We start from the raw sequence: 19084 nt of genomic DNA on the forward strand, positions 1-19084 counted from the left end.
GGACTGCAGTGAACCAGGAGGTTGGGCAGCAAGGGTGAAGGGGAGATCCCGAGGACCCTCAGGTGGTGGGAAGGATCTTTTACAGCACACAGAAAATCACTGCTAACTGGTGGGCCAATGCTCAGAACCAAACTCAGGCACTAGACACAGTCAGCACTGGACTAGTGCCTGCATTAATGAGTGCAGAATGCTCAAAGGCTCTAGTGCAGGAGAAAAAAAGTGTGCACCAAAGATTAATGCAAATATCATGCTAATGCAGTCAAATAGATGTTAAATGAGGTCATTTCCTATTCCCTCCCAATGCTCAGAGAACAGCGCGCAAAACAAAGCTGCCTTACCATTGAAAAAATAACGCCAGCAAGGAACAGGCATTAGAGAGGATTTCTTATGATTCTTTCTTTAAAATCTGATGGTTTTTATATGATTTGAAAGCAGAAGATAGCTCATGCAAGCCCCTAAGCGCTGGTAGTGAGAGGCGAACGTGTGCAAGTCAGATCAAATCCGAAAGTGAAAAACACACATTGGCACCTTTTTCCTGCATTTATATATAAGCCTTCCAAGTTTAAAAAAATTGAAAAACTTATATTTAAAGGTACATAAAACAAGTGCTAATGTGTGCTTCACTTTCGGGTTTGCCTGGTCCGTACGCAGAAGAGCTGAGCTCACCACAAAACTCTTCTGCACGTGTGCCAATCACATTTTCCCCTTTGCTTTCACTTTTACAGTGTGTATATAATTTGAGTACCATTTCTTTTGAGCATTGGTGAGCTAGTTTTCTGCACCATTGGCTTACCACAAGAGTTCTAAGCATCGACCATAAGTAAGTCTGGTCTCCACTCAAGGATCACTACAGTACAAATTGGATATTGCCACAATGGTCTGTACTGATATTCAAAGGCAATATCCCCCAGATTCATATAGGTCGTCCACAATTTGAATGCTCGGGGCTATCATTAACCACACCCTCTCCAAAAGACATTACATGATGTGATACCTACAAGTGAGCCTTCTCCAGAGTAGCCCCTACACTCTGGAATGCACTGCCTGAAAGGCTCCGCTTAACACAAGACTATCTCTACTTCAGGAAGCAGGTGAAATATTGGCTCTTCAACCAGGCCTTTAATGGAAGAAGTATCTAACTTGTTAGTCTCACACACACACAAGAAGTGACATGGGCTGCACATACTGTAGCAGGACATGTTTATCCACTCCTACACTAGCTGAAATAATATTAAACCATCTCTGACCTCATGTGCAACTTTCTTTAAATTAATCACCTTACTTTCTAACTCTTATTACTCTCTTACCTATCTATATATTCCATCTTTGCTTTACCCTTCACTATCAATTAACACGCTCTATTACGTATTGTGTTGACATTGTAAGTAGTATACATAGCCTTACTTTTATTGTTATTTGACTATTTTACTGCTGTAATTGCCTATAGCTCATTTTTGATCTATTCTTACTGTACACCGCTTTGAGTGAATTCCTTCAAAATTTGGATTTGTGCATGCATGTGCCCTATTTACTATTCTATAACATCCACGCCTAAATTTCATAGCGCACAACTCAAAACGGACTTAGCTATAGGAGGGGCAGGGAAGATCGAGGGCATTCCCAGAAGTTAAGCGCAATGTTATAGAATACAACTGCTGTAAATTGGGTGCCCTGCATTTACACCAGGTTTGGGCAGGCATACATGCCGGCATCAAAAGTTAGGTGCAAAATCTGCGCTAAGCTAGTATTCAAACAAAAAAAGCAACACTGGGCTTTCAAGACTGGGACAACAGGAGTTCTTTATTGACAGGTGACCCGACACAGGCTGTGTTTTGGCGTTAAACAATGCCTGCCTCAGGGGTCCACAAAGCAGTGGCTTCCACCCTTTCGGGTTCTCGAGCAGCAAAACCAAAAGCAACGACTCGTCTGCACTACCGGTTACAATTGCTTAACTTGTTCAGTGACAACACAGGTCAGCACACGCAAGTTCGCCGGAGAAAAGTTCCAGCAGTGGCAAAACATTGTTTCTATACTTTCTATGTATGCTATATTACCCTCTTTATTTGTTCTAAGCTAGTATTGAAAAGGGTGTGTGCTACACGGAGTGCCCTTTATAGAATACTAATTTAATGTGGATCTTTCCAGCACTTATCTTTGGGCTTTAAAAACGTATCTATTCTAGCTTTTTAATACGATTCTAGAATGTTGTTTTATTCATTTTCTGTAATTCTACGGGGTTGTCCAGTTCTCTTTTTATTGTCAACTGCATGGAGCTCTAATGGGACTTTGCGAGGCATAAGTACCTACTGTATTGTATGTATGAATCCAGTCCTATCTGCTTAAGTGCTGTTGAATTTTGGTAGCAGAGCTAGCCAGCAGGATTTAACCAGGTAGAAGCCCTTCCTCTGTTTTTTCTTAACTCCCAAACCAGGTTTTCACGTTTTCCCTCAAACATCCATTCCTTAATTATTTTTAAATGTGTACAAGCAAAATCCTTAAGAGACAAAGAGGTGTATTTTTCCAATGTGGGCTACCGTTAACTGAGTTGAAGCCTTCGCACTTGCTGCTTCTCTTCATAAATATCTGACTTTTGCTGAAAGAACCCTTCTGTGTTCCAGCAATTCTTGAGAGGTTTAATTATATTTTCTCCTTTTTAACTGCGTTGAATTCTTTTGGCAGAACAGAGGTAGCCTGCAGCAAACATTAACATTAGCTAGTTCTACACGACACATTAGATACAGCCCAGGAAGTCAGGCAGCCTAAAGGCAAACTAATTACTAATATCAGACATTCAGAAATGTTCTGGGGTGTGGAAATCTGCTAGCAAATCCTCTCTTTAATGGAGTGCGGTATTGATAAATATATTGAGTGTGGCACATATTAATACCCTGTTTGATTACTGTAATTCCTTTGCCAAAATTATAGTTCACATTTCCTTTGGGTCTATTGCATTGCAGTGGAAAATACATAAAACAGACTAGGTAGGCCTTACAGTCAGTTGCCATCATATTCTTTGTTTATGTTGATTTCATACACATGCTTTAGCAATTTACGGAATGCTTACTTTACCATCACTGTGCTCTGATTCAGGTAACAGAGCAGTGGAGGAGTAGCCTGGTGGTTGGAGAGCACTTGGTTAACAGCTAGGGTAAGCTCAGTTCAAATCCTGAGCTGCTCCCTTGTGATCTCACGCAAGTCACTGAAGCACCTTTTTATTAAGCAGAGGTAGGGCTAATGCGCGGGTAGCGTGCGTCAAATCTGCACTACCACAGGGGCAGCGCAGGCGCACTAAAGTAGTTTCAAAGTGGGTGCATGCTGTTTCCCGGGGTAGAAAATAATTTTCTATATTCTACCACAGGGGGCACTCCAACATGGCCACATTGGTGTGCACTGCCTGATTACCTCACGAGTAGCGTGTGAGCCCTTACTGTTAGGTCAATGGATGGCAGTAAGGGTTAGGCAATAAATACTACTATTTAACATTTCTAAAGCGCTACTAGGGTTATGCAGCACTGTACAATTTAACATAGAAGGACAGTCCCTGCTCAAAGAGCTTACAATCTAAAGGACATATGTACAGTCAGTCAAGTAGAGGTAGTCAAATTGGGGCAGTCTAGATAGATTACCTGAAAGGTATAAAGGTTAGGTGCCGAAAGCAACATAGAAGAGGTGGGTTTTGAGTAGGGATTTGAAGATGGGTAGGGAGGGGCCTTGGCATATGGGCTCAGGAAGTTTATTCCAGGCATAGGGTGAGGCGAGACAGAACAGAAGGAGCCTGGAGTTGGCGGTGGTGGAGAAGGGTACTGATATATATAACGTAAGTGGAGATGAGGGTAGAGAGGTAATGAGGGGCTGCAGACTGAGTGCATTTGTAGGTAAGTAGGAGAAGCTTGAACTGTATGCGGTATCTGATTGGAAGCCAGTGAAGTGACTTGAGGAGAGGGGTGATATGAGTATATCGGTTCAGTCGGAATATAAGACGTGCAGCCGAGTTCTGAATGGATTGAAGGGGGGATAGATGGTTGAGTGGGAGGCCAGTGAGGAGTAGGTTGCAGTAGTCAAGGTGAGAGGTAATGAGAGCGTGGATGAGAGTTCGGGTGGTGTGCTTTTAATTTTATTGCACGGCCATTTACTGCCCCATTATGCCTTTTTTCCAGACGCAGTAAAAAATAATCCAGCCTACACTAGCACAGGCCACTTTCTACAGGATGGGTGTTGGTAGGTGAGAGGAGGGTAATAAACATAGAAATAAACAGAGAAATACAGCTTTATGGTTTATAATGGGTTAGAAAACCAAGATCCTTATTAAGTCCTGTTTGCTGGGTGTAAAAATATTCAATCATTCTTATTTCAAAGGTCTTACGTTCCTGTATTGTTTTAAAATTACCTTTCAGTATTCTTACTGTGAAATCACTGGTGCAGTGTTCTGGTCTTGTGAAGTGTTGGCCCACAGGGGTGGGGGTTTGACTGGCACTGGCTATTTTCATGTGATGTCTGTGCAGATTGAATCTTGTCTTAAGCATCTGGCCTGTTTCTCCAATATAGCATCCTTCGTTACATTTTTTACACTGAATGATATATACCACATTGGAAGATGAGCATGTAAAAAAAAGCTTATTTCCGATCTGACAAAGAAGGGCAACCTTCGAAAGCTAATCAAGAAATGTATTAAGTTATGTCCAATAAAAAAGGTGTCATCTTATTTTCTTTTCCATGTTTTATTTTGTTTGATTTCTATTGATAACCTTTAAGAGTGGACTAACACGGCTACCACACCTCTCTACTTATTGAAAAAGCAAAATCCAAATAAATAATAGTTAATGAAGGTAAAATTAGCAAGTGAGGGGTCATGTCTTCTTGCACAAGGGTCTGAAATATCAGTCTTTGGGAGTCACAAATAGGTCTGATTTACAGGCTATAAACAATGACTATTATTCAGTGTATATGCACTACCTCGTTACATAATTCAGTTATTGTGAAAATCATATTGATTTATGTCCCTCAAGGACCCGAGTTTGAAATGTTCAGTTAAGATGCTAGAAAAAAGGTCTGTGATCCAAAAGACCTGATTTAAGCTCCTGCTTCTGCCATCAACACGTGCTGTGGCCTTGATATGTGTTGTGGCCTTGGGGAAGGTCAATTTGTTTTCTACTAGGCAGGTACATGCTTAGATTATTAGCTGCTTGGGGAAGAGATGTCATGCATTGTAAGACACTATGGTCTAGGGATCAAGTCCATAAAATATCCTATTCTATACTATTTAAAGCCAGTGTAAATTTGCTCTTTCTTCACTGAGCAAGAAAAGGGAACTTGGCTCTCAAAAGCCACTGACAAATATATTGAATCAGTCCAGTAAAAAAAAGTACCACTGGCGTTGGTTTGACTCTTAATTTCTTCATATTCAATTGGATTCACATGGCCACAGCTATACTTTATATAATAATAATAATAAAATTAAGACCAGATTAAACAATACATGCTGAAGAAAGAAGTAAAACAGTGGCAAGCTGTAGAATTTATCACATAGGGGACCTTTTACTAAAATGCATTAGGAAATGGGCTTAACACATTTTAATGCAGGACTTTCTTGCACACTTATCCCATTTCTAATGCGGCAGTATTTAAGGAATTCCTTGATCATTTTTTTTTAGATTGTGTGCTAATTTTCACATTAGTGTGTTACCTGATAAAAGTTAATGTGAGAGTACATACCACCTCCTATTTAGGAGGCTCCTGTGTCAATCTTTATTATCCAGTTAGTGCACACTAATGTGAAAACATTAACTGGATAACACTTTCACACCCTTTACCCACCCATGAAACACCCCCTCCTGAAAAAAAATTTAAAATAATGCACAATTAACCCCCCCCCCCCCCCTTTTACAAAGCTATGCTAGTGGCTGCTGGTCCAGTAATGTCGAGACAGCTCATTCAAAGTGATTGGGCTGTGTTGGCATTGCTGCACAGCTTTGTAAAAGTGTGTGTGTGTGTGGGAGGGGGGATTAGAGCATGCTGACAGGTAAATTACCGCAAAATGCTTTAACGTGTTTTCCAGTAAGCTTTTTTCCCCACATTTTGCACATATTAGCATTTAACACAGTTTAGTAAAAGGGCCTCATAATTAATACAGTCTTCAAGCTTTAGAGAGCAGTCCTTCCTTATTTACAGAAGGTTAAAGAGACACCAATTTCCATTTTGGGAATAATTTTCTAAAATAAGGGCAACATACGTACCTATGAGCATTCCTTGCCAAGGCGTCCTGTTTTTTAAGTTAGGGGTCCTTTTGATAAAGTGTATAAGCATTTTACTTGGGAATAAATGCATGCTAACGATGTGAACCTGCGCTGCCAATGTGGTAGTTTTGCACTTAGCATGCACTATTTCCTGCATTATTTGCAGAGAATGGAATGGGATGGGGAATGGGCATGGATTGCACCTTGCAGGTAATGTATGGTACTCTGCATTGTTACCACAGCAGAAGAGGTGAACCACCACTAGGATAATTTTATAAGAGGTATTTTACATGCTTACACTAGCACAGTGTTTTTCAATCAGTGTACCGCAGGGCCGTGGCTGCTCCCCAAGTGTGCCACAATGAGCTGCTGCATAGGACTGGAGTTTACGGGAATCCCCTGCAGGTCTGTTGGGTTTCCATGGGAGTGTATGAGCCTCTATGACCAACTACCTACATAGAGTCCTCCAAGATATCCAAGTACCGCCTGCTCCCTTCAATAATTCAACACAGGCACACTTGCTCTCTGCCTGGGCTGATGTAACAATTGGGAAGAATACATACTTTGTAAATTGGTCTCTGCCACAGTCTAATGTAGTTCAGTAGCATAATTAAATAAAATAACTACTTCTGAAAGTTGCAGGTATGGTGGGTATGAAGGAGATTACTTGTGGGGATGGGTGGGGATAGAATGGATCTTAGCGGGAATGGGCAAGTATGGGTTAAATTCCAGTGGTGTGCCTTGACAATTGTTTGCACTTTCTAAGTGTGCCATGAGATGAAAAAGGTTGAATATCACTGTACTAGCATATATGTTTATGTAGACATTCTTGTGCCCTGCTTGAGAGTGCTTGCAGTGACATCTTGAGGCTCTATTAGAATAATTTGCTTAACCATGACATTAAGTGTTAGAAGAAGGAGCTTCCCCAGTGACTGGTATTATAAGGAGGGGAAGAGATTTGTTTTGGAGGGAACTGGCTAGGGGTATAAAACCCCATGCTCAGTTAAAATCTTTGTCTTGTCTCCCTGCCTCCATGGCCGATGATCTGTATTTGAGGGGAAGCTATAGATCCCAAAATCCCTAGCCACTTGAGTCCCAGCAAGTGTAGGAGATATTAGATACCTGACTACACTAGTCAGGACAATCATTAAGAAGAAACCTAGGAACATTTATAGTGGCAGCTGGCACTTATGCTCTGTGCAGTGACATGGACAATGGGAACAGGGAACCTGCTGCACCCACATTGGGACTAAGAGGTTAAGGGGTCCTTTGACTAAGGTGTGCTGAAAATGGCCTGTGGTAGTGTAGGTGCATATTTTGTGCGCACACAGATCCATTTTTCAGTGCACCTGCAAAAAAATGCCTTTTCAAAATTTTTGTTGAAAACTGACGTACGGCAAAATCAAAATTGGCACACATCCATTTTGGGTCTGAGACCTTACTGCCAGCCATTGACCTAGCAGTAAAGTCTCATGCGGTAACCAGGCAGTAATGACCTACGCGCGACAAATGCCACGTGGCACGCATCTGATACGCGTGTCCAAAACTAAAAATTATTTTTCGGACGCGCATATAGGACACATACCAAAAATGAAATTATCGCAAGAGCTATGCGATAGCCAGGCGGTAACTCCATTTTGGCACATGTTGGGCATGCGTAGACACTTACGTGGCATAGTAAAAGGGCCCCTAAGAAGCAACTATGCTGGGACTAGGGGGTTAAAGAGTAGCTATATTTCCAGCAAGGCAACTGGGACCCTGAGATGATCCAGAAGCTGAAGAAACAAGGACCACTTACAGAAACAAGTCTCCTGGGTTAGAGGTACCATCACATATCCCACCAGGATCGGACCACCTAAGCATTGCTTTGGAGCCTCTGAATCCCTGAGTCTCTCAGTATCTTTAACAACCAAGACTATATGTGACAAATTTCTTTTGAACATACTTATACTGTCTTCTGTATTGTTATTAAGGATATATAAAGAGATAAGAAGACTTTGTAAATACTGTTTGCTGGCCGCCTCACTGTGAGGTAGGGTTACCATATGGCTCCAGAAAAAGGAGGACAGATTGAGCCACAGACTGTTATTGTTCTGATTTTTTGCCAGAACAGAGTAAGTAAATTCATTGGCTCAGAACAGCAATGCTGGAGTGGTCTGACTTCTTGACTATATGGAGGGTGCAAAGAATAAATGAAAGTAGGAGAGGACCAATACAATCCCAGGTCAAGGGTAAAAGGCAACTTTATTTGTCAGATTTGACACAGATCTTCTAGACTCCTTTTAAAAACGAAGCTTGGAACTCAGTTCTAGCTTTTTCAAAATGAGGCTCGACATTCTTTTACAAAATGAGAATTGGCATTCACTTCTAGCTGTGTAAACGATTAGCTTGTGCTTTAAAACAGATGACAGATGCCTTGTCTGTTTTTTTCAGTATAGCTGTTCCTTGTGACTACATTTTCTCTCTCTCTCTCTATATATATATATATATATAGAGAGAGAGAGAGAAAGAGAGAGAGAGAGAGAGAGAGAGATACACACACACATTTTTTCGTTCATCCTTTGGAGACTAGCATAGTTGCTCACATTCTTAGTATAGTTGATCTTATCTCAGCTACATTTTACTAAGAAGTATAGATTTAGCTTGTTTTTTTTATTCTCATAATCATTCATTTATTTATTTATTTCTTCCAAACTTAATGTGCTGCTTTATTTGTCTAGCAGGACAAAACAGTTTACAATCTAATAAAAACAGTGAAAAAAGAAAAGAACTACAATTTAAGGACCCTTTTACAACGCGGCGCTAGTGGCTGTCACACGGCAATGCCGACACAGTCCATTCAAAGTGAATTGGCTGTGTCGGCATTACCGCACCGACAACTGCTAGCATGGCATTGTAAAAGGGGGCCTAAAATAGGAAACAAACATAACCATTCAAACAGAAAACTAACAGCTATAATGTACCCCTCAGGTAAGTGATGCCAATACACGCCAATCTCTGCTCACCGGTTCACAACATATGCCTGCTCAAAAAGCCAGGTCTTCAAAAAAGACTTATTTTCAGCACTTGCTCATGTTTTTTGTTTTCAGTTTTTGTTTGTACAAGTTATTTCTTAGATATTTGGTGTCATTGTCCTTGTTGCAATATTTAGATTTGTATATGATGCTTTAATCCTCTGGATACATTGAGCTCTTTGACATTTCATGGATTTATATTACATTTTTTTTTCATTTTATAGTCTGTTTTGCTGACATTATTCATTTTTATCTTTTTTTTCAGTAGCAAACAGTATTTTACTCTGTTGGTATTTACATTACCAAGGACACTGGTATCTTATGTTGTTTAATTCTCACGTGCTGTATTATATATTAGCACACCAGCAGCTGCTAGCACAGCTTTATAAACAGGGTGGTTGGCCTTATGTGAAGTTTTTATTTCATTGATCTTTATTTTAAAGATTTGAATACTTGTGATTATTCATGTTTTCAGATGCATGTCTTCACACACCTAGCTTTCACCTCAATTTTTATTGATGAATGACAAAGGCCCCTGTTTACAAACCATTCTAGCGGCTGGCAGTTCAGTACTGCCAACACAGCCCATTCGCTTTCAATGGGCTGTGTTGGCATTGTTGTGTGGCTTTGTAAACAGGAGGGATAGTATATTGTATTCACCTCACCTTAATGCTGACTTCCACAGGTTGAATATTAACCCCACCATTTTTAAGCACATAATATAGGGAACTAGGAAGTAAACAATGACATTTTTGTACCCCCTTTTGTAGTCCAGAGTTCAGGAAAATATGGATCAGAAATTAAATCAATTTGACTAATCTTTATTCACATATACTATACCGCTACAGCTGAGAACAGAAGCAGTATACAGGCTAGATATTCTCCCTAATGCTATATATAAAAGCTAAGAATTGTGTGTGCAAATTTGGGCACGTGCCCAATTTACACACACAATTTAATCAAACAATGAGCCAATTAGCACTGATAATTGGGCCCTAACATTCAATTGTTGGTGCTAATTGGAATTCATTTGGATTTATAAAGACAAAGTTAGATACTGGGATCCACGTGTAAATTTTATGCACAAGTCCAAAAAGGGGACGTGGCCATGGGAGGATCATGGGCAGATCAGGGGCATTCCCACAATTTACGTGCATTGTTATAGAATAAGGGGGTTCTGCGCCTAATTTAGACATGAGGATTTACACCAGGGTTCAGTTGGCATAAATGCTTGCACCTAAAAGTAGTCGCGGATCCTGGCGCAAAGCGCTATTCTATAAACATAGTAATGTAGTAACATAGTAGATGACAGCAGAAAAAGACCTGCACGGTCCATCCAGTCTGCCCAACAAGATAAACTCAAATGTGCTACTTTTTGTGTATACCTTACCTTGATTTGTATCTGCCATTTTCAGGGCACAGACTATAGAGGTTTTGCCCAGCACTAGCCCCGCCTCCCAACCACCAGCCCCGCCTCTCCCCACTGGCTCCGCCACCCAATCTCGGCTAAAAATGGCACCCAAGTTTGAACGACATTTATAGAATAGCGCTAAGCGCTATTTTTTCGGTGCCAATCTTTCAATGCCATTTATAGAATTTAGTCCGTTATGTCTAGTGAAGAAGCATCCAAGTCAATGGACTAGTAAGTTGTTTGAAACAGTTATGAGCTATGAAAATTCATATAAAATCCAGCAATAATTGTCAAGCACATAATTGCTTAATGGTTTCACTTACTAGCAATAGCAGGAGGACAATGTCATGACTATCACAAGCACAGGCAACATGCATTGGTGTCCAAAACTCTTCATCCTGGTGATTTATATTCACTCCCCTGTCTATCAGGATTTCAGCAGCAAAGGCATTATCATATCGGGCACACTGGAAGACAAGAGAGTCAAAGTAAAGAACTCTAAAGAAGCAAAACAACATATTTATAATATAAATCAATATTGTTTATGTATTTCCATACTGAGGCCACTATACTAAAGGGAGAATCATTTTACAAATAATACTTTGTTTTCAATAACTGCAAAGAGTACACATTATTTGTTGGGATGAAAAGCAGAAACCTTTCTTTTGTTTTTTCTCCTTCTTTTATATTTGGTATTCCATTTCATTTTATTTTCTCTAATTTCTTTTCCATTGGGTTTGATATAAATTTAAGTTGCACCTAATTTAGGGGTTATTTAGAGGGTGGCCCAGCAGTGTGATGAGGGCAGGAGCAAACCAACCCCACTCCTGCTCCTAGTGGCTGCATCTACAAAATGTCTGCTGTGATCTCTCTTGGTAGCCTCAACCGCAAGGCTGCTGGTACTTATCTTAAAGAGGTAGCCGCTAGAGGCAGGAGCAATTGGGGTTTGATCCTGCCCTCATCAAACTGCTGGATCATCTGAAAATTTATGTAGGCCCATACGTGGGGGGATCCTAGCCTGATTGGGGGGTTGGGGGAGGGGTCAACCTTGTCAGTTGGTTGGGAGAGGGGTGTAGACCTTACTAGGAAATAGGAGGTGGGTCTGGGCCTCACTGGTGGGGGGTGGGTGTCACGCTTCTTGCCTGTCACGAACAGTGAGCCCTTGGACCACTACCGGTAGCCGGCAGTGGCAGGAGAACCCCCCAACCAGGCAGCAAGGCACAGACCAGACTGGAGCAGCTGGACAGGAGTAACAGCAGAGGCAACCAAGCAAGAACAGGCAGAGCAGGGACCCCAGTCTTCACCTGCGCTTAGCCACTTTTCCCCAGGAGTTGAGCCCCTGGATGCAGGCGGCCGGCAGGGCTTACCAAGACAGGGCAGGGGCTGGACTGGAACAGAAGCACCGGCAGAGAACAGGAGGAAAGTCCATGAATCAAACAAGGTCTTGGGCAGGCAGCAGCAGAAAAATAAGCCAGTAAACAGACAAGGTCTAGCTGACACGAAGAGTAGCAAAGTAGCACTGCAACAAAACTCTCACAGTCTAAGACTACACTGAGGACCTCTGTTGCAAGGCAAACTAGCAAGCTTCCAGGTGGCTAATAAAGGCAAACAACAAGGGAGTTCACCAGGTAAGGATGCTGCTTGGTTCCAAAAATCCAAAGCCGGTCTGGAAGGCTGGAAAACCTGGACCGGCATGACTTCTGGAACATGGGAAACGGCAAGTAGTTAGTCCACAGCAGCCACCAGGTCTCGCCAGCAGGGGGCGAGATGAATGAGAGCCGGAAACATGGGCAAAATCGTAATAGTGGGGGATTAGGACAGGAGTATTAGGAGGTGGGGAGGGGAGAATCAGAGGAGCAGCAGATACCTTTTTATGTGATGCGGGTGTTGTCCAACAGCTACTAGGCAAATTCAAGACTGTTTAAAATTTTTGTGCTAAAGGGTCATTTATGAGTTTGCTAACACTTAACACTGCTAACCCCTATTTACAATAGAGCCCTTTGCATAAAACAGACTTTGTGGCAAATAAATGTTTCATTTCTATGTTTCTATTACCATTAATGGTATATGATCTAAACTGAACTATTTATTTGTGTATTATTAAATTTGGATATCAAAGATGGATATTAACAGTGTATTAAAAAGAGACTCTTAAGAGTAAATTCTATATGTGACTCGCTGAGCAAAAAAGTACCAAAAGGGGGGTATCTGACTTATTTATACCACAAGACAGAGGGATATCAGCTGCATAATCCTGCAAAATTTCAGTCTCAGGTATAGACTTATTATGTCTTTTAAAAATGAGAAACGTTTATCAATTAAAAAAAGTAATTAATCCCAGAAATCATATACCCTTGTAGATTTTAGGCTGTAGAACATGAAAAACATCAAAGCTGTGAAAAAAAGTTGCATAGTCCCGCCCTACAGACCCTATACTACACAAAACAAGTTGCCCAAATTTACCCCTCCAAAGTTTAATAGCCTTTTTTTCTGTTATTTGTAACCCCACTGTTGGTACCTTTTCACTCAGTGGGTCATATATAGGTTGCTAAAAATTAGTTACCGAAAAAATGAGCACTTTGCTAATTTTCTATAATGCAGATTTGCACACCAAATCTATCATAGAATACTAGCCAAGTCCGCAAAAACGTGCCACAATTTAGGAGCAACTATTTATGCCATGTCTATGGCTGGTGTAAATGGTGGCACCTAAATGTGGCATTTGGGCACATAAATGCAACTGTTCCATAAAGTATGTGCAAGAATAGTTGAAATTCCCCGACACACCCATGTTCCTCTTGCATTAATGCCCCCCTTTGCATTTGCATGCGAGAGAAGTAAGGCATGCTGTTTATAGAATGGAAGCATCAAATGTACAACTCCACGCAACTGAAAAACTAGTCTGGTGTACTGACCTCAGAAGTGCTATATCTGGTACTATTCTTTTACCGTGACAAATTACACACCACAATCGTCATCGGTCAGCACCACCTCCCTATACCTTTAAATAAATTTTAAAGTTATTTGTTCTTATATTAAGAAGACATTTTGTACTCATCTGAACTATTGACGTTTTTCTGCAGTGTCAGCTTAGGGGAAGTTAACATCCAACATGACACATGTTTTGCTTATTGCTTCCTCAAGGATATCCCTTTATTATAGCCCACGCTGATCCTGCTGACTGAATCTAATGTGACCAAGATGGTGGCTGCATTTTCCAATTTATATTTATACTAACAGCGTAAAATGTGGCTGTCATCTTGGTCACATTAGATTCAGTCAGCAGGATGAGATTGGGCTATAATAAGGGGATATCCTTGAGGAAGCAATAAGCAAAACATGTGTCATGTCAGATGTTAACTTCCCCTAAGCCGACACTGCAGAAAAATGTCAATAGTTGAGATGAGTACAAAGTTTTCTTAATATAAGAACAAATAACTTTAAAAATGTATTTAAAGGTATAGGGAGGTGGTGGTTACCAATGACAATTGTGGTGTGGCAATTTGACATGGTAGAAGAATAGTATCAGACGTGGCACTTCTGAGGTCAGTACACCAGAACCTTTAAAGTTTTTCGGTTGTGTGAAGTTGTACATTTGAAGCGATAATTGATGATCCATTGCACTAAGAAAATATAAGAACATAGCCACAGCATAGCTGGTTTATAGAATGGTGGCCTGTCTGTTTCGTGCACAATGGCAAAGTAGTGTCAATTAGTGCTTGTTAATGACAATTATTGGTATTTATCATCAATTATTTGCCAATCTAGTGCCAATGAGTTAATTATATTATGCATGTAACTGCCCCCTATTCTATAACTGCATTCCGAATTGCGTGCCTAACTTTGGCTGCCATTTACTCAATTTTCAGCATAGCTCATATTTTCAACAGTCCTCCCTATTTGAGCTTGATTTACTAAATTAAAGAATTCAGACTAAATAAATATATCATGTATTAAATTTTGCACTTAGGAGTCCTTTTATTAAATTGTGTTAACCTGCGCCTAACGCAGCATAATAGCCTAATGTATACACACTAACCACGTGCTAAATTTTTTTTTTTTGGGGGGGGGCATTTTTTTTAGATGGCTTGTCAGGGGCAGAGAGTGGACATTTCTGCTCTAACCAGTTAGTGCATCTACATTACCATACACTATCTAATTAGTGCACAAATAATGCGGGAGCTCTTATTACCTCCAAAATAGATGGCGGTAAGTGCTCACATGGTAATTTTTTAAATGGTCATAAATGAAATAAATAGAAAATAACTGTTTTTTTATGGCCATGGTAAAAATGGCATTAGCACACAGGAAAGACCCGCATATGGGCACACTAAGGCCAATTCTTGCCACAGCTTATTAAAAGGACCCCTTAATGTGCATTAAGTGCAAAAACCACACTTTAGCAAGCAGTTCCTTGAGTTTCTAAACTATAAATACATCCCATCTTACAGTTTTGGTTTTTATTTGCCCATAGTAGCTATTACTACTGCACAATGCCTCCCTTAATAAACTATGGAATTGCCACCTTTAATTGAATATTCACAGCTGGATTCCAGCATAATACTGGTAAGAAATGACTTTGAAATGAGTCTGTAAAGTATTTAGTATTCTATCGTTTGTTTATTTATTAGGATTTATTTTCTACTTTTTTTCTATTATAAATACACTCAAGGGGCATATAGCAAGTGTAACTAGACAAAGAGGGGCATAATCGAACGGGGCGCCCAAGTTTTCCTGAGGGCGTCCTCGCAGGACGTCCCCGTATTATCGAAACAAGATGGGCGGCCATCTTTCATTTCGATAATATGGTCGGGGACGCCCAAATCTCCACATTTAGGTCAACCTTAGAGATGGTCATCCCTAGAGTTGGTTGTCCCCGATTTTCAGCGATAATGGAAACCGAGGACGCCCATCTCAGAAACGACCAAATCCAAGCCATTTGGTCATGGGAGGAGCCAGCATTCGTAGTGCACTGGTCCCCCTCACATGCCAGGACACCAACCGGGCACCCTAGGGGGCACTGCAGTGGACTTCAGAAAAAACTCCTAGGTGAATAGCTCCCTTCCTTTGTGTGCTGAGCCCCCCAAAACCCACTCCTCACAACTGTACACCACTACCATAGCCCTTAGGGATGAAGGGGGGCACCTAGATGTGGGTACAGTGGGTTTGTTGTGGGTTTTGGAGGGCTCACATTTACCACCACAAGTTTAACAAGCAGGGGGGGATGGGCCTGGGTCTATCTGCATGAAGTGCACTGCAGTACCCACTAAAACTGCTCCAGGGACCTAAATACTGCTGTCATGGAGCTGGGTATGATATTTGAGGCTGGCATAGAGGCTGGAAAAATATTTTACATTTTTTTTTAGGGTGGGAGTGAGTTAGTGACCACTGGGGGGAGTAGGGGAGAGGTCATCCCCGATTCCCTCCGGTGGTCATCTGGTCATTTAGGGCACATTTTTGTGGCTTGGTCATAAAAAAAAAGGACCAAGTAAAGTCGGCCAAGTGTTCGTCAGGGACGCACTTCTTTTTTCCATTATCGGCCGAGGACGCCCATGAGTTAAGCACGCCCCAGTCCTGCCTTCGCTATGCTTCCAACATGCCCCATGAACTTTGGTCATCTCCGCGACAGAAAGCAGTTGAGGACATCCAAAATCAGCTTTCGATTATGCCAATTTGGGCAACCCTGGGAGAGGGACGCCCATCTCCCGATTTGTGTCAAAAGATGGGCGCCCTTCTCTTTTGAAAATGAGTCCAAAAGGCACCAAACAATTACAGTGACATATTATTTACAGTCAGAAAAAGTACATTAAATTCTCTCACCAGATGAAGCAAAGATCCTCCTGAGGAAGTGAGAATATTGGGGTCAGCACCATCCTTTAGCAGCCGTAATACTGAAAAATTGAAAAAATAAACAAGATAATGTACATGGCTATTTCCCCTTGATGTCTGAGTTTTCCATTATTTTTTTTCATTAATTAGTTTAATAATTATGCTAATCTCCAAGGAAAAAAATACCGTAAGCAAGCCACATCTCACATAATTCAGTGCCTATGTAGGATCTTTGACATTGATGGTTATTTGAGATGAAAATTGAGAAATGGAATTAGGAAAGAAACATTAGAGAATCATAGCTATTATGATTTTTTTTATTTTAGAAGTATTCAGATGTCTGTAAACAGTGATTTTTCCAACTCTTGTTAGCATTCTAAAGCATTATAAATATCTGACAAAAATGCTGCACTCCTTACATAATACAAAGCTACTGTTCTGATTCACTCCCCCCCCCCCCCGACCACTCCCCCCTCCTCGGAATTAAAAAAAAAACGATTTCTACATAGTGATTTTTATATCATTGATATTTACTGACTGTTTAGTGTACAGTCCTGCATATGTCTAATACAGCTATAGAAAAGATAAGCAGTAGTAGAAATAGTAATACTCTAAAACCACTATATGGAAATATTTGGCTATATTTTCATGGAGAAATGAGATCTTACCAGCTAATTTTCTTTCCTTTAGTCCCACAGGATCATCCAGACTTGTGGGTTATGCTCATCTGCCAACAGGTGGAGATAGAGAGCAGAACTGAGCTCGTGGAGGGGCATAATCGAACGGCGCCGGCCATCTATATGGCCTGCCCTGTAAAGCAGCGCCCCAACCGTATTATCAAAATAAGATAGCCAGCTATCCTTCGTTTCGATAATACGATTGGAGCCGGCCAAATCTCAGCATTTGAGCCGGCTTTAAAGATGGCCGGCATTGGTTTCTGGCGATAATGGAAACTAATGCCGGCGATCTCAAACCTGGCCAAATCCAAGGCTATTGGTCATGACAGGAGCCAGCATTTGTAGGGCGCTGGTCCCCCTCACATGCCAGGACAGCAACTGGGCACCCTAAGGGGCACTGCAGTGGACTTCAAAAATTGCTCCCAGGTGCATAGCTCCCTTACCTTGGGTGCTGAGCCTCCAAATCCCCCCAAAACCCACTCTTCACAACTCTACACCACTATCATAGCCCTAAGGGGTGAAGGGGGCACCTACATGTGGGTACAGTGGGTTGGGGGGGGTTGGAGGGCTCCCATTTACCACCACAAGTGTAACAGGTAGGGGGGATGGGCCTGGGTCCACCTGCCTGAAGTGCATTGTACCCACTAAAAACTGCTCCAGGGACCTGCATACTGCTGTCAGGGAGCTGGGTATGACATTTCAGGCTGGCATAGAGGCTGGCAAAAAATGTTTAAAAATTTTTTTGGGGTGGGAGGTGATCCCCGATTTCCTCCAGTGGTCATCTGCTCAATTGGGGCACTTTTTTGAGGCTTGGTCCTAAAAATAAATGGACCAAGTGAAGCCGGCGAAGTGCTCGTTAGAGCCGGCCTTCTTTTTTCCATTATTGGCCGAAGCCGGCCATCTCGTAACCACGTCCCTGTCTCGCCTTCCGTACCCTTCCAAAACGCCCCCTTTAACTTTGGTCGGCCCTGCGACGGAAAGCAGTTGGAGTCGGCCAAAATCGGCTTTCGATTATACCGATTTGGCCAGGTTTAGGAGATGGCAGGCCATCTCCCGATTTGTGTCGGAAGATGGCCGGCCATCTCCTTCAAAAATAAGCAGGATAGTGTACTGTGCATCCAGTCTACTTAATATCTTGATAGCCAAGCAGTAGAATTACCTTGAAGAAAAAAACTCCTGCCTCCTCAATAATGATATAAATGCAATCATTGAAACAAAACTAACAAACTGCATCAACCTGTACCCACGAACCAAAGAAACCAGAGACTATATACACTTACAGATAAGGGTGGGTTCTGGACTGATCCTTTGGGACTAAAGAAAAGACATTTAGCAGGTTTCAGGTTTATTAAAAACTAGTAAAAAAAAGCCCCGTTTCTGATTCAAATGAAACGGGGGCTAGCAAGGTTTTCTTCAGAGTGTGCATGTGGGAGTGTGTGTGTCCCTGCCCTCTGCCCTTTCTCCCTTCCCCTGTGCTGTCTGTCCCCTCTGCTCTCTGTCCCCTCCCCCCTCTGAGTCCTTCAGTGTTAAGTTTCTTGCTGTTTGTTTGTGTTACAGAGTGAGGGCATCTGCCCTCTCTCCCCTCCCCCCCTCCTCCGAGTCCTTCACTGTTACAGAGAGCGCGATTGATTTCGTGCTGTGCTGTGTTTTCCTTCACTGTTTGTGTTACAGAGAGAGCGAGGGTGGGGCAGACACTCATGGGGAAACCGGATATCTCTACCGCTTCACACTTCCGGCTGGAGGCTTCATTTAGAACGTTGGTGGTGCCTTTTATATATAGAGATTTGAGAAGAGATTATTTTAAAGGGATTTTCATAATTATCTGGAGTAGGAGACCAATGACTAACTTTGTCAATGGAAGTACATCCAGGGTAGTTGTTATTGTCCCCAAGACCTGAACATAATCCCAAACTCTGAGTT

General features: G+C 41.7%; 1 protein-coding gene across 1 annotated transcript in view; it reads right to left on the reverse strand.

The window, feature by feature from the left end:
* The window catches only part of MYO16 (myosin XVI), a 481895-nt gene that overhangs the window by 443437 nt on the left and 19374 nt on the right, over positions 1-19084 (reverse strand). The window contains exons 2-3 of the mRNA XM_030202479.1: positions 16479-16549; positions 10982-11125 (exon numbers count right to left, since the gene is read on the reverse strand). Coding sequence (XP_030058339.1) covers positions 10982-11125; positions 16479-16549 — 215 coding nt within the window. The remainder of the gene's footprint in view (positions 1-10981; positions 11126-16478; positions 16550-19084) is intronic.

Source organism: Microcaecilia unicolor, chromosome 4 (assembly GCF_901765095.1).
Source record: "Microcaecilia unicolor chromosome 4, aMicUni1.1, whole genome shotgun sequence".
NCBI lineage: Eukaryota > Metazoa > Chordata > Amphibia > Gymnophiona > Siphonopidae > Microcaecilia > Microcaecilia unicolor.